General features: G+C 50.7%; 2 protein-coding genes across 4 annotated transcripts in view; one reads left to right on the forward strand and one right to left on the reverse strand.

Annotated features, from left to right (window-relative positions):
• The window catches only part of Tmem63b (transmembrane protein 63B), a 26,551-nt gene extending 15,722 nt beyond the window's left edge, over positions 1-10,829 (reverse strand). The window contains exons 1-6 of one of the 2 annotated variants that reach the window (XM_005359838.3): positions 10,709-10,829; positions 4,448-4,730; positions 4,141-4,220; positions 3,909-3,947; positions 2,891-2,981; positions 661-698 (exon numbers count right to left, since the gene is read on the reverse strand). In XM_005359838.3, the coding sequence (XP_005359895.1) occupies positions 661-698; positions 2,891-2,981; positions 3,909-3,947; positions 4,141-4,220; positions 4,448-4,606 (407 nt within the window). In that variant the 5' untranslated portion in view covers positions 4,607-4,730; positions 10,709-10,829. The remainder of the gene's footprint in view (positions 1-660; positions 699-2,890; positions 2,982-3,908; positions 3,948-4,140; positions 4,221-4,447; positions 4,731-10,708) is intronic. The other variant, XM_005359839.3, reaches the window with a different exon arrangement.
• Positions 10,830-10,932: 103 nt separating this feature from the next.
• Positions 10,933-20,079, forward strand: part of Mrpl14 (mitochondrial ribosomal protein L14) — a 12,825-nt gene continuing 3,678 nt past the window's right edge. Inside the window, exons 1-2 of one of the 2 annotated variants that reach the window (XM_005359841.2) lie at positions 10,947-11,017; positions 12,085-12,225. The gene's annotated coding sequence lies outside the window, so the exon portion shown is untranslated. Of the gene's footprint in view, positions 11,018-12,084; positions 12,226-20,079 lie in introns of both variants that reach the window. The other variant, XM_005359840.2, reaches the window with a different exon arrangement.

Raw genomic sequence — 20,079 nt, forward strand, 5'->3', positions numbered from 1 at the left:
AGAGAGGGAGGTCGGGAGTAGAGAGGGAGGTCGGGAGTAGAGGGGCAAAGATAAGAAGAGGGAAGGGAGGACAAGAAGGAAGGATGGTGAGGGAGGGATGTCGGAAAGTGGGCAGCAGCAGCTCCTTCTAAGGCCTTAAGGGTACCAGGGCTGAGCTCCATGGCCAAGGGCCACACTAGGGGAGGGGCCCAGAGCATGGTGAGGGGCCCAGTGCTGACCTGTCTCAGCTTCCTGCCTTTCTCAGCGCTCACTGCCTGCCTGTGGACACTGGCTGGATCTCCTGAGTTCTGCCTGCTGGCTGCTGGCTCTTGCCTGTGACTGGCTGGCTGCTTCCAGCCTGCCTGCTGCCCCCACCCTCTGGCTGCAGAGAGGATGAAGAAGGGGCTCCAGCCCCTGCTCTCAAAGCTGTGGCCATAGCTGGTAGACCAGGGATGGCTGACCTCGTGCAGGGCATCACAGAGAGACGGTGGGTCAGAATAAGCATCAGGGCTCAGCACAGGCTGGGCCCCATTGCCTGGCCTCCTGGAGTAGGGGCAGGGTACTGTTAGGACTAGGAGCACTAAGGCCCTCAATGCTGTTGGGCCTTGGTTTTGGAGGGAGATGACAGGTTCTGAGGTTTCTTTCTGTTTCTCTTTTAGAGTGCGCAGACCGTTCACTTACTTTATCCTGAAGATGGCTGTCAGCCAGGAACAGAAGCCCTGGGGGAACAGAGGGGACACACTGGAGATCCCTGTCTGCCAGCCCGACCCCCCTTCCCTGAAGCTCCACCCAGAGAACACTTCCTAAACCCTCCCCTACACCTGCAGAAAACCCCCATCAACACAAAGGACGTCAGACTGGTAGTTTGCCTTCTATGAGTGAGGCCCTGGTCTCTATCTCTAGTACTAAAAAAATGAAAGTATTTAAGTGGGGTGAGGGAGATGGGTCAGTCAGTAAAGTGCTAGCCTTGCAAGCAAAGGACCTGAGTTCAATCCCCGGATCCTCCAGAAAAAAAAAAAAAAGCAGGGTATGGTGGTAGACACTCCCAGCACTGGGGAGGCACAGACAGATGGATCTCTGGGGTTCACTGGCCAGATGGTTAGCCTAATGGAGACCTAGGTCTCAGAGAAAAACAAGGTGGGCCTGGCAAGGTGGCTTATTTGATCTCTGGAACCTCGCAGGGTGGAAGGAGAGAAACTGACTTCTCCAAGCTGTGTTCCAACCTCTATACACACAGCTTAGTATATGCACGTGTGTGTGTGTGTGTGTGTGTGTGTGTGTGTGTGCAAGCACGCATAATGAATAAATAAAGGCAAAACCAAAAATAACTCCTCCCCCCAAAACAAAAAAATAAACGAAGATTGACAGTATCCAAGGAACAACATCAAGGTGGGCCAGCCTCCCCATGTAACTGTATACATGTGCAAACAGACCTGTACACTCACAAATACCACACACACACACACACAGTATACAAGAAACACCTCACAAAGAACTAGGAAGGTCAGCGCTTAAGGCAGAAAAGGCCCAACCCCTTACTGTTAGACCCCAGGTCTAGAAGTGTAGGTAACTGCAAAACCTTAAGGTTCTATGGGCCAGATGGGGATGGGTAGACATTGGGGTTCAAGAAAGGTAGTAGGATCCCCTGATCTCTAGCTAATAAGAAGTTTGCAGGTTGGCAAAATGGCTCAGAAGGTAAAGGTGCTTGCCACCAAACCCGATGACCTGAGTTCAGTCCTAAGGACCTACCTACATGGTGGAAAGAGAGCCAATTTCCAAAAGTCGCCCTCTGACCTCCGAACATACAGTGTACACAGTGGTATACATACCCACAAACTTATACAAATGAATTAATTAAACTAAGAAAAATTAGGGGCAACAAGATGGATCACTGAGCAAAGGTAAGGGCATTTGTTGCCAAGGCTGAGGACCGGTTCCACATGGTGGAGGACATACTCACACATGCTGTGCCATCCTCCCCACGTCTCATCCTCACACACACACAATGTAAACATCTACATAACAAACAAACAAAGCTACAAAAGCAGAGGGGTGCGCCATGCTTCCTGCCTCCATCCCCTAGTCTACCTGGAAGGGACCAAAAGTCTAGAGTCAGCAAGGCTGCTTCATCACCATCTCTTTCTTTCAGTCCTGTCTTCAGGCAGAGAGTGGACACTTAGAAAGACAGGGTCCCCTACCTTCTACCAAGAGAGGGTCTGTGTCTAGCACAGGATGGGAGAGTGCGCTGTCTGGCCAGGATGCCAGGTCTCATTACCTGAGCTCCATTCAAGTCTGGGGACCATCTGGACAGCTCTGGCTAGCACAGGTGACCTCAGCAGCTTGCCACTTACCCTGTGAGTCTCAGGAAGCTGATAGCTCTGACAGGTTGCTGCAGCAGCTCCAAGAGCAACTGACCAGGGCCACCCCAGACAGTCTGTATGGGAACTTCACCATCAAAACAGCAAGAGGGCCAGGCAGGGAGCAGCTGTGTACCTGATCTGATGCGAAAGAGGTCTGGGGACTGCTGTGACCTGTCATGTCTGAAGGGGCTGCTCAGTCAGCACTAATACCCAGTAAGGCAGGTGGTCCCTAAGTCCACAACTGCTATGTAATACGACAGGGTTTAAGTTTTTACTGCACAGACCCTCAAGGCTCATTATGGTTTCTAAAACCATGTTCAAAGAAAAAAGAGTTTTCATTGATATAGTAGAGTTGGGCATCAGATTCTACTCCAGCAAACAAAGTTTTGACAAATGTTAGGAGTGCCACTCAGAGGACCCCGTCCTGTGTCACATCCTCTGGGCCTGCTGTGGTCCTCTGGTATCACCATATAACTTCCCCGAGTGAAGGCCACAATGGTGTCCCTGACCTTATAGCAGTATACTCAGGAAACTGGGAGGAGGACACTCACGTTGTCCCTTTGGTCAAAGTCGACGGAGCTGGAGACGGAGGTGAGACGCTCATACCGATCATGACTGTCCCCATGCATAGCTGATGCCACACTGGGGTGGGGAGATAGAGCAGAGGAAGGTGAGAGGGGTAAGCATGAGACTCAGAGGGGCAGATGTGAGCACCCAGAGAGACTAAAGAAGGTACAGAAAGTGCAGAGGCTGAAGCAAGAGTGACCTCCCCCTACCCTGCCTCCCTCAGGGGTCACTGGTGATGGACAGTGAGTGGGGCGAGGGCCGTATGGGAGAGGGTGTCTTCATTACTGCCCAGAATGGAGATTGAAGCAAGAAATGTTAGATGTCCTTGCAGTTCCAAAGGTAACCAGTAGGGGGAGTGAGAGATAGGCAACAAAGGCAATTATTACCCCAAAAGCAAAGGGGAGGTAAAGGAAAGCAGGGATCAGAAGAACCCAAAGGGGTGGCATGATTGGAAGATGTCTCTTGGGCAGGGCCCGACCCTCCCTTTCCCCTGAGCCATCAGATGCCACAGCTCCAATTCAGTCCTATGGACAGAGACCACGAGGAGACATAAAGGCCACAAAGGGGGCTGCTTGGACAGGGCCTGTCCTAGGCCTCCAGAAGGAGCAGGGAACCCTGGAATATGAAGAACTAGCTGTTAGGGGGGAGGAACTGTGGGTGACGCCCAATCTTGTCTCTGCAGGATTGTGCTAGGGGTTTTCTGGGGAGTTCCCAGGACGGTCCATTGTCCCAGCCAGTTAAGGCCAACAGTGCAGGGGTACGCACAGAGGGGATTTTTTAGGCTGGGAGTCTAAGAGGAGGAACAAATCCAGGAAGGGCAGAGACAAGCTGAGGAGCCCCCTGTTCTGCGAAGCACACCGCCTGCGTTAATCTGAAACATGAGCCTGCAGAGGAGAAAGCTGCAAAAAAGAGAACCAGCAACTGGCGCGGGGAGAAGCGTGAAAGGGAGAAGAAAAAGGAAAGCTGGCTGAGTGTGGATGAGGGGGCTGCTGCCCCACATACTATTCCTGTTCCACTCGCTCCCTCTCCCGTCGGCGAAGCCTGGGGACAGAGAACACACGGGTTAGCAGGGGCAGAGGAGAGTCCCTGGGGTCCTCAGACCGCAGTGCTGGCCAGGGACTGTCCTTTTCCATCCCCCAACAGAGGGATGAGAGAAGCTGGCCCTTCCCTATTCCCAAGCAACATGGACCACGATGTTTGTGTGCAGCAGAGGGACGGTCCCAGGCTTTCTTACCTGTCTGCATCTGTCACCAAGGCCAGCCGCCCATAGTCCCAGGCCACCTTCCGGAGGATAGAGAATAAGAACAACAGGGCCTGGGGGCAGAAGGGAGGCAAGTGAATAGCTGTCCACAGCCGGGGTTGGAACCCTAACTTAAAAGGGGGGACCCTGGCGTGGGTGCACGGACTGAAGTTGGAAAGTGGGAACCCCTTTTTCTTGGTTAGGTATGGGAAGGTGGGACATGGGTCAGAGATGGAGGACATTTGCAGGGGATGTCCTGGGCCCGGGTGTCAAGGGTGGGGGACAGTAGGAGGATACTCACCAGGAAGCACATGAAGTCCAGGGCCAGCACGGTGGGGACGCCCCCAAAGGGCAAGCCCTGCAGGACAGTGCTGCGGATGCGGGCACTGTAGCAGTAGTCCTTGGAGGAGCTGCTGTTGAGGGCCGCAGTGCCCAGCGTGGCCAGCAGGAAAGGCAGCATGGCTACTACTGCCTCATGGTCCTTCCGGGCAGAGGGCGAGTCGGTCAGCTGCGTTCACCCCCTACCCACCCCAGACTTTCAAGGTGGGTACCGGAGGGTTGGTCAGCTGCCTCAGTGGGTGCACCTAGGGAAGGGAGGTGTGTATCACATGGGTTTATTTCATGGCCCTTTGGCTGTGACCGCGCTCTGGGTCTGGCCAGCACACCCTGATCCAGTACCCATGTGGAGGCTCGCGACCATCATAACTTTAGTTCTAGGGGATAAGATGCCCTTTTCTGACATCTGCAGGCACCAGGAATGTGTGTGGTGCACACACACACACACACCACTCATACATATAAAGCAATATAAATAAAAATTTCTAAAGATGGGTAGAGGCCTGTTTCCGTGCCAGAGAGTAAGAATCCAGAGTTAATTGCTTCATTCTATCTCAGAACCTCACAGTTCAGTCTTTAGGACCACAATAAGTAAGTGAAGAATTAAAAGAAAAAGGACTTCTCAGTCTTTTGGCTAAGATCAAGTGAAAAGAAAACCAGAATGATCAAATGTGTTTAGAGATTTTAATTCTGTTAACCTCCTCCATACAACCACCTTCAAAACAGATGTTCAGTCCTGTGTCCTCAAAGCAGGGCACTGGGCTGGAAGGCAGGTAGGTATGAGCACCAGACTTTAGAGTTAGTGTCACCTTGCTGGTCCCAGCCACCCCTGTTTTTTTCCAATCCAGCTTCCCTCCCCTCTCTCCAACTAGCTACACAGGGCAAACAGAGGGGTGTGAGGACTACAACTCCCAGAATGCTGTGCTTCTGCCTCCGGAGCAGAGCAGGCTGGGAATGCTGTGCCCTCCAGCCAGCTTTTCCATTGGCAAAAGAGGGAAAGAGTGGGCGGTCGGAGGCCTCTAAAGGCCCCCAGCAACCCACTGTACTAGGGTCTTGCCTGGTGCCTGCCTGGTGCCCTGGCACAGTCCTTTGTGCTCTAAGTGGATGAAGGGCAGAAGAGGAGGGAAGGGGAAGCCAATTGGACTCCTGGGCTCTTGTGCTTGGGGACAAAGCTGAGCAGAGCTCTGGGGAGGTTCCCAGGCTGGAGAAGTGTGGCTGCTGCAGAGGCAGCTACCACAGCAGCACAGCCCCACCCGGTCCTACTGGGGCCCCTGGGGGCCCCTTCTGCTGACAACATGGAAGGTCTGCCTGGAGGAGGGTCCCAAGGGAAGAAGGGCAACCAGACAAAGAGAGAATAACAAATCGAGAAGAGGTGACTGGGAACTCAGAAGGAACTGTCTGTCCCTTAGCCCCCCTGGGGTGACCTAGCAGCCCTGGGGTCTCCCCTTTCCCACTCAAACATCCAACCAAACAGAGCAGGAGCCAGAAGCTTTCTAAGGATCAGAACATGAGCATTGTTTATATGTTTCTCTTGGTCCAAGGAATCTTTGCAAAGCCTGGATCAGGATGGAGCAGAGAACAACTGCCTTGCATGTGCTATACAGGCTCCTTTTCTGGCTCAAGCTGCCTTTAAAGACACATGGGTTTAATCATTGTAGCGAGTGTCCACTGTTTCAAGAACAACAATATACGGGGCTCCAGAGATGGCTCAGCAGATGAGAACACTGATTACTCTTGCAGACAAGGATACAATACCAGACACCAGCAAGGTCGCTAACAACTGTCTGTAAATCCAGTTCCACGAAATCTGACACCCTCTTCTGGCCTCTGCCAGTACTACACCCACACGGTACACATACACACAGGAAAAACACCCCACATATAAATAATATATCTTTTTAAAACAGGAGAATAATAACATATATGACTGCATTTAATCCTCAAACATCCTGTGAGTTGTTATCACTGTCATTTGAAGATGTGAGTAGAGGGCTCAGAAAAGTTAAGTACTTTCCCACTAGGTCTCACTGCAATAAAATGATGGAAGCTAAATTCAAACCTAAGTCAATTTCTACCAAAGCAGGGACCCTACTCAGAACACAGGTGCTTTGCTGATAGGCCTAGGACAGGTGAAGGTGGATCTGGCCCCATTCTTCTAATCAGTAACAGAGATACTGCAAGGCTCCCACAGGGAGGTAGAAATGTATCCACGGCCAGGGGTGGGGGTGGCAGCCCTCTGTCTTCCTCTCTTACCAAGGTCTCTATGCAGCCTAGGTTGATCTCCAACTTAAGATCCTGTGCATATATGGAAGCTTCATCAATGCAATGATAATTATTTGTTCTTGGGCCAGAGAATTAAAGGGCAGTTGAGACATGTGCTCAGATGTGTAAATGTGCTCATACGTGTCTGTCTGCATAGGAAGCTAGGTGACTACATGACAATGTGCAGAAATAAAGGCACTCGTGGCCTCTGAGCGGAGAAATGTGCATGGGTGCATCTGGGAGCCTGGGTATGTAAATACAAGACATACATCGCTGAGGCCCCAGGACAGGCTAAAGGTGGGTATAGGTATTTTGAGGAGGGAGGCTCTTATTAGCTCCCCGTTTTTCTTGGAAACAAGGGCTCGAATATTCTAGATTGGCTTCATTCTTGTTATGAAGCTGAGGATTGCCTTAACTTCCTGATCGTCTTGCCTCTACTTCCTAAGTGCTGGGAATCGATCCTGAGACTTCATTCGGTCTCATCTCTCTCCCCACCATGCGACATGCCCAGTCCTGACCTCTGTGAACTCCAGAAACCTCAGTGCCTCTCCCCACCCCCTTGTTTCTAAACAAACGGCTCAAAGCCCTTCAGTGCCCTCCTTCTGCTGTGATCTTCTCTACTCTGAACAAAGACGGGACAGTCTAGAAGCTTCTGCATGTGGCTCCACTAGGGTGGGTGAGAGTTTCCCAGGATGCATGGTAACTGGTTACCAGATCTTCTCATTGCCAATCTTTTCACTGCCACTGAACACCCCCTGCTTCCCAACACCCAAGGCAAGCAGAGCACACCCAGATCACCCATCCGTAGAGAGGAAACAGGGACCAGGGAAGGGAATGGAACCAGGTAAGGTCACAGGGTAGGAAAGGGGTGGAGTTGGGTTGGTGGCTTTGCCAGTTGACGGGTAACTTCCAGGTCTTTAACTGTAGGGTGGGGCTGTTGGGCTGTGTCCTTCAGAGCAATTGCTCCAAATCCAGACTAGGGGAGAGAAGCTGAAGACAGAACACTGCTTGGGGACAGTAGTAGGGGTCGAAGGTTCTCCTAGTCCAGAGGTGCCCAGCCAGCTGTGAGCCCATTTCTCTAGCTGGATACTGAAGCTGGTTTTGTAGCAGGATGGGAATTTTAGACAAAGTCAAGATGGTCATTTCACTACTAGAAACTGTGCATCACAAGGGTAGAAGTTACTTTTTTGCTTTGTTTGTTTTTTTCCTCATAGAGTTACTGGGAAAGACTTAAGGTAGGACTTGGGATTCATATAAAGTCAGTGAGAAGAGATTAACTCTCAATACAAAATGGGTCTCACTCTTCCAATCTGTTACAAAATAGTATTAAGGACTTTGCCTGGCATAAGTGGAATCAGAGAAAGGTAAAAGTGTATCTATCTATCCATAGGTGAGCACCTCACTCCACATCTCTCTCCAGAGTGTAGCTATGCAGTTTAGGCTTTGCTCCAAGTCAAGGTCTTCCTGAATGCTGGGGATACAAGTTACCACACTGGTTTATTCTACTTTCTTCTGTACAAGGCGTTACTACTCTAAGCACTTTGTAAATGTTACTATGTGCTACCCCTCGCAACCCTAACAGGCCACTGAGGCACAAGGACAGCAAATAACTTGGGGAAGTCACACAGCCCATCTGTGACGGATCCAGAGATGGGCCCAGGCATTTTGCTGCTCCTGCAAATAGGGGAAGCCCCTAGAAGGGCTCCAAGGCTGCGGGCTGTTAGCACCAGCACTGGAATGCCACACCCTAGATCTACAGGCTTGCCTTTTTTCTTGCTGGGAGCTCCTGATCCTTGACTCAGGGGTTTGTGGGTTCAAGTTCTGAGGCAGGGATAGAGGGCAAGGGCTCTGGCATGAAATGCACTTGACTTCTAGTCTGGAAAAAATGCTCAACCAGCATGGGTCTCGGGTCCTTCACCTGTGAAATGGGGACAACAACTCAGCCCTTTGGCTGCTTGAAAGGTGAAATAAGATTAAAAACAAAACAACAAAACTCAAATTTAAAGCTCTTAAAAAAACATCCAACCAAACAAAAGAAACCACCAAGAGAAAAGACCAGCTGCTGAAGGCAAGCACACCTGGGAGTTGGAGGCGGGAAGATCAGGAGTTCAAGGCCAGCCTGAGCTAAATGACTTCACAGCTCAATCAAATCAAAACACAAAAAGTTGGTATTAATAAGATACAGACTCCAGGAGGTTGCTTTAATGGAGGAAGGTTGGTTAAGACCAAATAAAACATATAATTTCATGATAGGAAAAGAACTACTCACGGGAGGGGGGGTGCTTTTGCTACATTAGGGACTCTGTCACCAAGTCCCAGAATGGACCCCATCCACCTGCATTAGGCAAGGTGGGGCACCAGAGGTGACTGGTGTAGGTCAGGAAGTTCAGAGAAGTGAACCCATTACTATTGATCACCTGTCAGGCAGGATGCCCGGCGCTTTACCTGCATTACACTATTGGATCCCGAAGATACACCTCGGAAGGAGTGGTGGTAGCTAATCACGTTTTTAAATAGAAACAGAGGTTCAGGTGGTTAAGTAACTTGTCAAGGTCACACGGCTCAAGAACAGCAGAGCTAGGATTTGAACCCGGGTTTCTGTTACTCTGTTGTACTTGGAAGGAACTTGTATGATATCCAAAAAGGGGTTCTTAGTTACTTATCATCCATCTTCTGCTTCAAAACATCCCCACCCACCTACTCACTCACTCATTGGCCAAGACTGCACTGGATGAACTAACAGCAGGCCCCAGCATGTGCCACCTGGGACATGCCAGGGCGTAGACCCTTTGGTACCCCGGAGGACAAAGGTGCTGCCAGCATACCCCCACCTGAGCCTGGCAGCCACTCCCCTTCCCTCCTTTCAGGAATCTGGAAGGCAGAGAACTGTGGGCCCCTCTTCAGGAGGTGTTGGGCACAGTCTCATTCACCCCGGACTACTGCAGACCCGGGAGGAGGCTACAGGGTCAAGGAGTGGTACTAGGTAGGGAGAGGAGCCCCAAGCCCCCTTGGGCAATGGGCCGCCAAGCCTCCGATCATGGGGCCAAGATTGGTGGCGGCACAAAGCCCCAAGGGCAGCCAGCCCCTCTGACCTCTCTTCCCCACTTCCCAGGCGCCCTTCTTTTTTCTGGGTAACAACGACAAGCTTCGGGACAGCTCGCACCAGGCGGTCAAGACAGCCGGGAGGGACAAAGCGCGCCCCCTCCCCCTCAACAGGGCCTTTGCCTACTCCGGATTCGCGTCTGAATCTTCTCCCCACCGCACCCTCCAACGCAGGCCCGGGCGGCTCATGAATGAACTGCTCTGTGTGGGGCGCAGGAGAGGACATGCTCCCGGGGCCAGCCGCTTCTTCCAGCCGGCAGACCAGTCCCCACCAGGGCCAGGGCCAGGGCCAGCTACCCGTCTGGTGCCAGCACCCTCGAGCCCTGCCTTTTGCCCAAGCATAGACCCCTTGTTCGAGGCCAGCTCCGTCCCCAGCAACAAGAGAAAGAATAAAGAAACCGAGGGCATTGGACTTGGCGACCCTAGAATGCAAAACTCGGGGGCGGAGGCGGGTGGATCCCTTCAGCGGCGCCGGCGGCTGGGGAGCAGCTGGGACCCGAGGAGGGCCGTGCAGGGGCCGCGCACCTGGACGGGGCAGGTGGGACGAGAGTAGCACTCAAGGACCGGGACAGAGGGGGTCCCACCCCTAGGGATATCCCAGCGGGGCGGGGGCAGAGGACGGCGCACGTCTGGAGCCCCGACAAGGGTGGAAGGACTCACATCTGGCCAGGGACGGTGGGGGTTTGGGGACAAAGCGTGCCTCCGTTGGGTCCTGCGGGGCCCGGGCACCTCTGGGTCCCGCAAGAGGTGGAAGGGAGGGGACGCGCAGCTGAGTCCGGGTGTTTTTTTCCCCCTTCCTTGGGGTGGTAGTGGGATCCTGTGATCCAAGTAAGGGGTGCTGGGGAGGGGTCCGCGTACTCACCCCCAGGCGCAGACTCGGCTCCGACTTGGGAGCCCCGGCTCCGGGCGGGGCGGGGCTGGGGAGGGGGAGGGGGAGTCGCCGGGCGGCTTGAGCTCTGGGCTCCTGCGGCGGCCGCGGCAGCGCGTGGGGGAGGGGGAGCAGGAGGAGGGAGGGGAGCCAGGGGAGGAGCTCTCGCAGGACCCGCCCCCACGCCGTACACGTAGAAAGTGCGCGCGTACTCACGGAGCACCGCTGACGCGCAGGCGCAGGGTGCGGGGCGGGGCCTGGCCAGCGGGGTTCGTGGTGGGAGATTTCCTGGGAGCCAACGCGGTACGAAGGGGGCTTAGGGGCCAACTTGCTCCCCTCGCGCTGCTTCTTCTCCGCCTTTCTTTTCTGCAGTAGGGGAGGCTCTCTGGGGGAGGGGTGAGGATAGGCCATACTGGGCCCAGAGTCAAGAGAGAGGGGTCCCCACCCTTTGCGAGGCCTCAGATCTGGACCCTCTGGCTGCATGGTCCACGCCGCCTCCGCGCTTCCCACACCTCCTCGATTGCGCTCACTTGCTTACCCCTGTCCGGGAAGTGGAGTCTTGGGGAATAAGGGCTGCGGTCTAGCTGGGCCAAGTCACTTAGGCCGGTTGCTCTGGCGCGTCTCCTGCGGTTTATCTGCTCCTCTTTCTCCCAGTGGGTCTGGAGATGAGTTTATTAGAACCTTCTTCCATGCAAAGAGGGAGTCCTTGCTTTCGCTTCTGTCAGGCTGAATGACTCCTCTGGTCCAGGGAATTCCCTGCTTTTTCAGTTCATCAAAGCCCTCACCTAACAGGGGTTAAGACTGGGTCCGCCCCTTTTCTGTATGTCATCGCACAAAGACAGGACAAACACCACCTGTTTAATTTCGGGTTCTTAAAGGAGACAGAGGAAATAATTGCTTTCCACTGTGCGCAGTAAGTGAGCTTTGCCACACCGAGACGTTAAGGGATTGATTGTGTAGCGGTCACAAGACCTGAGACGAGTCACCTTGGGTTGTTTGGGAAATGCTGGCACCCAGGGCCTTGCAGTCACGGCTGGACACTGCTTATCCTGGTCAGTGTGTGTCTGTGTGTGCTGTATTTGGATATTCAGCTGCCCGTTGTAGCTGGAAGGTTACAACTATAACTGTTTTTCAAACATTCCCATGAGTGACTTGAAAATCACCGTAGTACATCATGGCCATCGTGTGTGTGTGTGTGTGTGTGTGTGTGTGTGTGTGTGTGTGTGTGTGTGTGTTGGGACCCAAGGTCATGGAAGTGTATTATATTGTTTCTGTTTGTCAGAAAAGTTTGGAAAGGCATTGATCTCTTGTATGCCTCTCGATTTCCTTGACTTGAGTTTTCAGTCAGTTTAAACCTTCTGAAATTGCAGTTGGTGAGTGGACCAGCAGTGGAGTTTCCCTGTAACCCTAGATGTGGCAGGAGTTCATGGCCATCCTCAGCTGCTTGTGACAACACCAAACCCACATACAAAAACCCAAACCCTTCCCAAACTGTGAGAGTTTTGTTGGAGGTAAGGGAAAGAAGATGGAGGTGAGGATATTGGATTGATCTGGGTTTGTGTGTAAAACTAGCCTGACCCACTCCCTGGAACAATACAATTCACCTAGAGGCCAGACAGCGCTGATAGTGGGTATCTAGAAGATGGAGATGGGGGTCATGGTAACCTGGTTTGGGGACTTCTGGAGATCACTGGAGGATTTGTTTCTGGAATTTTACTATTTTTAAAAAAGTAATACAAGTGTGAATCTGAACCTCTTGACTTCTGGGTCCATTTTTCAAGTGGCTGTTATCTGAACACAGTGCCTAGAATCTTAGATGATACAAATCCAGTCCGTGGCCCCTGCTCCCCAAGACAGGGTTTCTTTGTGTAACTCTGGCTGTCTTGGAACTCCTGTAGATCAGGCTGGCCTTGAACTCAGAGATCCTCCTGCCTCTGCCTCTCAAGTGCTGGAATTAAAGCAAAGTCCTTTAAAGATTATCTTAATATGCTCTTGTGTGGTTTGGCTGTCACGCATGGATCTGCCCAAGCGTATTGTCTCATTCTTCATGTTATGTGGTTCTGTGGGAGCTTTGGAAGGCCTCGAGAAGTCAAGTTATAGTTTAACCTGTATCTATTTGTTTGTCTGTTTATGTGAGAGCTTAGGTCATTAGCCCAGACTGCCTTCAGAATCACAATCATTCTGCCTGTGCCTCCATAGTACTGAGATTAAATGGGTGCACCACACCCAACTTCAGTCTCTGTTTTAGAGGTCGAAGGTTTATCTGGTATAATTTTACAGGCATGTTAACCATGATAGTCGGGGTTCAAGAAAGGACCGTGATTCAGAGCTCACGGTGTTGTTCTGGGTCACGAACGTGCTGCCCCAGAAGGAGAGGTCAGTAGCTTATTAGTCACTAGAGAATCAGGGTGGGAGGTCCCTATCCAAAAACTCTTAAAAATCACATCTGTCCTTGAAAAGTCAGGAAGCACCTTGCTGCGACTCTGAACTGAGAAGCACTTTGAGGACTGTGATTCGAGGTGGTGGAGTCGGTGCTGCCTTGTGATGGAGGAGTCTGTAGACCAGAAGGATGCCGAGTCAAAGTGGTCCCTCGCCTAACTGAAGCTGAAACACTTTCAGATCCATGTGGATCTGTTCTGCCCAGTGCCCCCAAGTGTCCACAGTTCACTGAGACCTGGAGCAGGTCACAGACATCAGAGAGATGAGTTCTGCCAGTAGCATTTCCTCTTTGGGTCTAACCTTGCTAGCCCACATTCCTCCGGCTATCTGACTTCTCATCCCTGGCTCCTTGCCACTGCCTCAATTAAGTCCTCATAGAAAGTTAAACATGAGAGAAAAACTGTGGACCTAGTTGAGAAATGGGTTGCTCAGTGGAGCTGTAGTAGAAATAGATCTTCATATTGTTGAGAGGAGCTGTGCTCCTTGGGACTGGTGCTGTGAAAACATACCTGGGCAGGAGAGTCAGATAGCTTCTGCTTGGGCTGTGCTGATTGTGGTGTGTTACTATTATTGTTACTGTTATTGTTTAGTATTGACAGGATGTTACTATGTAGCCCTGGCTAGCTCAGAATTCAGTATGTACACCACCTGACTCTGCCTCTCAAGTGCTGGGATTACAGGCGTGCACCACCGTGCTTGGCCTTGTTATTTGCTGTTTTGTTTGTTTGTTTTCTTTTGGAGACAGTCTGATAATTCAGGCTGGCCTTGAACTTGTGTCTAGCTGATCTTGAGCTTGAACTCTTGGTTTTCCTGCCCAGCCACACACACATAGTGTGTTGTTTGTTTTTGGTCAAGTTTTTTAGTGAGTAGAACTGCATCTGAGCCATACCCCTGTCCTGCAGGGTTTACTGGGTAGGGACAAGTTTGATCTCTGGTCTGGACTTGGTTGCCGTATAACCTGGGAGGAGTGGCAAGCAGTAAGTACCATTTCTGACTTCATTCCTCCACCTGCAAAATGATGCAAGTCCTCAGCCGGTCCAGCCTCTTACAGTTGCCTGTTCTTATTTGTTTTTCTGTTTCCATTGGGTGCTTAGGGATGAAATCATCAAAGAAAGCGCTCTGGTGTGGATACTTTGAGAATTACAACATACTAGATTTGTGTGAGGTAAAACCGCATACACAAACTTCTGAAAGAGAATGAGAATGGGCCAGTAGGGAAACAGTAGCAAGTGTTTAAGCAACAAATGCAAGGACTTGTTGGTCCAAATGCAAAGGGTCTTTTTGTGATTCTTCAAAGTGTCTAGGCCTTTGCTTTTTCCTACTTAACATTTGATTTATTTTATTTTTGGAGATAGGGTTTCTGTAGGTGAAGCTGGCCAGGAATTCCTAGACCGGCGTTGAACTAAAGGTACTCTTGTCTGTCTGGATTCTCCTGCCGTGTAGGCAAGACAAGTGCCTCTGCCTCCAGAGTGCTGGAACTGAAGGTGTGTGCCTCCAGGCCTGGCTTGGAAACAATGTATAGATCTGCGATACTTAGTATACAGCATACTTGTTTAGAGAGCTGCTCTGATGGTTACTTTGTATTGAAATTCAACACCCACGGAATACCTGGGAAAAGATGGCTCAGTGAGGCACCAACACACTTGTGCACAATTCTGAGAAACTCTAAATTGCTACCCAGAACCCATGGAAAGGTGGAAGGAGAGATCTGACCCCGTACTTGCCCTCTGCCCTGTGACACACATACAGTAGTAGATAAATATCCTCAATTAATGGTGCTTTTTTTCCTCACAAAGCACACCAACCATAGATGCTTTGGTTTTGGTTTTGGTTTTTTGAGACAGGGTTTCTCTGTAGCTTTGAGGCCTGTCCTAGAACTCACTCTGTAGACCAGGCTGGCCTCAAACTCCGAGGTCCGCCTGCACCATCTCCTGAGTGCTGGGATTGAAGGCATGCCCACCACCGCTCAGCTGTGCAGATGCTGCCTTAATTGCTCTTCTAGTCCTTAGTTTGAAAACTAGCTGACTTCCCCCCAAAAGAAAAGAAAGCTAGCTAAAAATGAATCCTCTAAATCAGTGGTTCTTAACATTCCTAATACTGCAGCCCTTTAATACAGTGAAACCCCCAACCATAAAATTATGTTTGTTGCTACTTTGTAATTGTAATTTTGCTACTATTATGAATCATAAATATCTGTGTTTTTCCAGTGGTCTTAGGTAACCCCTGTGAAAAGGTCATTCCACCCTCCCCCCAGGGTTGAGACTCATAGGTTGAGAACCACTGCTCTTAAACATCAGGCATCTCAGTGCATGAAAAAAGTCAAAACACACAAGCTCACAGAACATGGAAACTGCAAACTGAACTGCAAATCAGTTCTGCCCACTTGACAATTCTGAGCTGTTAGTCATGTGTGTCAGTAGCTACTCTACCCTAGAGTACTAAGCAGGGCAGATACTAGACCCTGCCTCCATGAAGCATGCATTCCAGTGGGATCTGCTTGTGGAAAGGCTAGTGGACACCTCACTGACGTGTTTCTGAAGTCCCCCTCTGTGCATCTGAAGCATGGTCGAGACTTTAGCCAATATGGGAAGGGGCATGCCTCTCAGATGTATGAAATCATCTCCACCCTGCCCTGTGAAGGAGAAGTTGTGATTCACACTCTGAAGTGGGAGGTTACTGCTCGTGAGTGGACCAGAAAATCACATGAAAGGCCACCTCTGGCACCGAACTCTACCAAGTAACCTGGCTCTGTCTAAATGAGAGTGTCGTAAAGGAAGAAATACTGAGGACTGTCTGGTCAAACACAAGGCTTAGAAAGAAACAGAACATTCTGTGTGCCCAGGTCTATCTAGCCTCTGGTCCTGTGTCTGCAGGCTGGACTCAGGCTAGCAGAGAATGTGAAGGCCTGTCCATTGCTGTCCCGTGGCCCTGGAGCAGTTGGTGGTGTGCAGATTGTCCATACTAGACTGGGTGGTGTTTTCAGGGGTCTGCAGACAAAGCATGAACCACCACCACCAGCACCATCTTGGCATCAGGGAACTAGAGGGGTTGCCTATGGGGTTCCAGTGTCACATGGGGGAGGGGAACGACAATATATTTATTGCACACCTACAGTTTTTTGGGACCTGAGATTGTTGTTTCCCAGTATGGGAGAAGCAGTTGTCTTTGGAGGAATAGGGCACATGGGTGAGGTCTGTGACTGTGCCTTGGGGCCACAAGAAACTGCTAAGTCCACTGGGGTTGAGGTCAAAGGTCACAGTCACTGCCAGATCTGTTAGAAACAGCGAGAGTAACCATGGGCCTTTTCTTAAGAAAGTGGCAGTCTTCCCTGGAGGGGACCCTGTGCTTGAGAGTCGGGTATAGAGTCGCTGCCCTCCTAGTTCCTGGGGCCATTTGAGAGGTCCTTCTAAGTTTCTGAATTTGGGGTAGAGTGTGAAGGGACATCCAGAGTTACCCAGAAACTGCAGGCCTCTGATCCCGGTGACCTGGGAAGCTGAGGCTGAAGGATGCCAAGTTCAAGGCATAGCTGGGCAATTGAGTGAGGCGGTATATCTGTGGTAGAGGCCTTGCCTAGCACTTTTGAGGCCCTAGGTTCAATTTCTCTCTTGTCAGGATCAATCTAGAGCTGAGATGTGGCTTAGTGGTAGATGGCTGTCCTAGGATATGCGAGGTTTGATCCCCTCAGCATATTGAACATTTCCATCAGTACAGGATACAGGGGTGTCCTGGTGTAGATGAGCTGCAGCTCACGTGGACAAAATGGCTCGGGTCTAGGTCAGATTCAGTAGGCAGAGAGGGCGTGGGCCACAGGGTCAGCTGAAAGCAGGTGCTAAGTGGAGGCCTGGGCCTGTTCTGTAGTGGTCAGAAGGTTCCTTGAACACTGGGATTTGTGGTGGGACCCATCAGGAGCTTCTGGGGACCCCTCGACACTTGTGCAGGCCTCAGGCTAGCGTTCTAAGAGCCCAGTGCAGAGGTGAGGTCCCTGTGACCTCAGGACTGACCATGTAGACTGCATTTGATTCATTTTGAATATCCAAGGATTCCCTTTCCTCTGGGAGCCAGCTTGAAAGTCTGCTGGCATCAGATGGCCCAGTGTGGCTGGGGTTGAGGGTGCAGGCTGGTGCCCTTCAGAGCTGTGGTGGTGCTCTACCCATTTTTGGTTATATTTAGAGCATGAACCCACACTACAGATTGTCTCCAGAACTCAGATGGGGACTGGGCTGTCACTCAGCTGTGGAGTGCTTGGCAGACAGGCTGAAGGTGCCGGGTGCAATCCCAGCCCCACAGAACACAACGGAAACCTTGGGTTGGATTGAAGAGAATCCCCTCACCTGGGATTTCTAGTCATTCAGCAGGCAGTGAGGTGCCTACAGATAAAGTTGTAATGTCAGTTGGTTTTTTTTGCTTTTGTTTTTGTTTAAGTTTTTGAAATGGAGGTCTATCTGTATTGCCCTGGCTATCCTGGAACTTGCTAGTTGCCCAGGCTGGTCTCAAACTCTGCCTCTGTCTCCTGAGTGCTGGGATTGAGGCATGCACCCCCACACCTGGCAAATGTCAGTCTTCTTGATGGAACTAGAGCGTGTTAACAGTTAGGGAAATACTTCAGGTTGCCATAAGCGGACCATTGTGGTTCCGATTTCAACCTTGCTCCTCGCTGTGCCATCTTGGTCAGGTTACTTCTCTGGCCTCGTGTGTGTGTGCGTGCGTGTGTGTGTGTGTGTGTGTGTGCGCGCGCGCGTGCAACAGGGAGATCAGTGAGAGTACAGTAGTGTTTAAGTGAGATGACAGTGAACAGCGTTGGGCTGTAATGGCCACAACAAAGGTTCATCAAGAAAACAGGGTCCTGAGAGCGCAAACAAAGCCTGAGGGGAGCCAAGGGAGGTCCTGGTTTTGCCCTTGACTGGTTGTGGGCTCTATGTAGTGCTCTGTGTGCCTCAGGTTCCTCATCTATGAAATGAGATGGGAAGGAGGAAAGAGCTGATGGGCATGGGTGCCCCGCCTGTGCTGGGTACTCTCCATCGCTCACTTGCTGGGATCTTTGCCTTAGTAAAGATGGACTTTCCCACTGGTCTCTGTGTCTCAAGTGTTCAGGGCCTCCTAGGTTAGCTGCCACCTGCTGCACATTTTCTGATCGTAGAGCAGGCCAGCACTTCATAGGCGTCCCAAGGAGAACACTGGGTGATGGGATTTGAGGCAAGGCACTAGTGACAGGCATTTGTGGAATGCCTATGTATTTCTGCAGAAGTGACTGGTGAATTCTCTCCCACCTTTATTAAATAGTCTTATCTGAGGCAGGCATGTTGAAACCTCACTAGGCAGAGCTGTGTGTCAATACTCGAGTGCACAGGCCTAGCTCGGGCTCCCCAGTGGTGCCCTCTGCAGCCAACTGTCTGGGTGGAAGAGCTGGCCTGTTTACAGCTGGGATCCCTGGCTGGTTGGTGGCAGACTTTTCCTTGCCATGTCGAAGTGATGTTTGTGCCCTACGGGACCTTTCTGGATTCCTGATGCCTGGGTGCCTTAGCTGTCTCCTGTCTGTGGAAGTTTTTCCATGCTGCAGTGCTGTGGGGGAAACTCACCCAAAAATAGACTGTGGTCAGTGCCTTGGCAAGGGTGGCTTTGGCTCTGCTTTGCCGACCTTGTGCTCCACAGGTGTCCTGGCATTCACATTTGGGGAAGGGTGATAGGTGACAGGTGACTCTGAAAGCTGCTCAGGTCGACATTTGCAACCCCCTTTCAGACTGGACCCAGGGTGTGTGCAAGCACACTACCACTGAGGTATATTCTCAACCTTTTAAAAATTTATTTTTGAAAAAAAATTATTTTTATTTTGTGTGTACTAGTGTTTCCCTACATATATGTAGGTACACAACATGTGTGCCTGGTGCCCAAGGAGGCCAGAAGAGATACCTGACCCCTGGACTAGAGTTACAGATAGTTGTGAGCCACTGTGTGGGTGCTGGGAACAGAACTCAGGTCCTCCGCAAGAACAGCTAGTGCTCCTAACCACTGTGCCATCTCTCCAACTCCATGTTTTGTTTTGTCTGTTTTTGTTCTTGTTTTTTTCTTTTTTTTGGTTTTTTGAGACAGGGTTTCTCTGTATCTTTGGAGCCTGTCCTGAAACTAGCTCTTGTAGACCAGGCTGGTCTCGAACTCACAGAGATCCGCCTGCCTCTGCCTCCTGAGTGCTGTGATTAAAGGCATGCGCCACCACCACCTGGCTAATAATATTTTTAAAAAAGGAAAAAATGAAAGTGACACAACATTATAAAAGAAGTCACTTCTGAAGATGCTGCTGAGTTCGTTTGTCATTGGCCATCTACTGCTGGGCATGCAACCTATCTTTACCTTTAACAGTTGCTTGTTTCCCCAGTGAGACTTCCTTGGAGAATACTCATTTTTCATTTGCAAGTAGTTATCAATCAAAGATCGCTTCAGGGATAGGGATTGGGGCATATGTCTACTTCTCTTCTTGGTTCTAGGACTGAATCTGGTGTAGACCCATGCAGGTCCTGTGGATACTGGCTCAGTCATTGTGAGTTCTTATGTGCACTAATTCCGCTGCTGATTTAGAGGGCCTCTTCTTACACTGCTTCATCTTCTCTGAGGGTTCTTCCTCTTCTGCAGAGATAATTTAATGGAGGCATCTCATTAAGGAATGAGTGTTTTTATGCAGAATACCTAGTTGAGAGTCTCCGTATTTGTGTCTATCTGCTACAGAAGAAAACTTCCCCAATTCCAGCTGAGCAAGGCACTGATCTATAAGCCTTGCAAAATGTCATTAGGAGTCATTTTATTGTTATGTTTTCTTTCTTCTTGTTTTTGTTTTTGGTTTTGAGCATTAGTGTTCAGTTTTTCTCCATGTCTCCGGGCCAACCAGTCTCAGGTTTTTGGTAATCCAAATGGGCCATGCACTAACTTCATCCCAT

The sequence above is a fragment of the Microtus ochrogaster genome, linkage group LG2 (assembly GCF_000317375.1).
Source record: "Microtus ochrogaster isolate Prairie Vole_2 linkage group LG2, MicOch1.0, whole genome shotgun sequence".
Classification (NCBI taxonomy): domain Eukaryota; kingdom Metazoa; phylum Chordata; class Mammalia; order Rodentia; family Cricetidae; genus Microtus; species Microtus ochrogaster.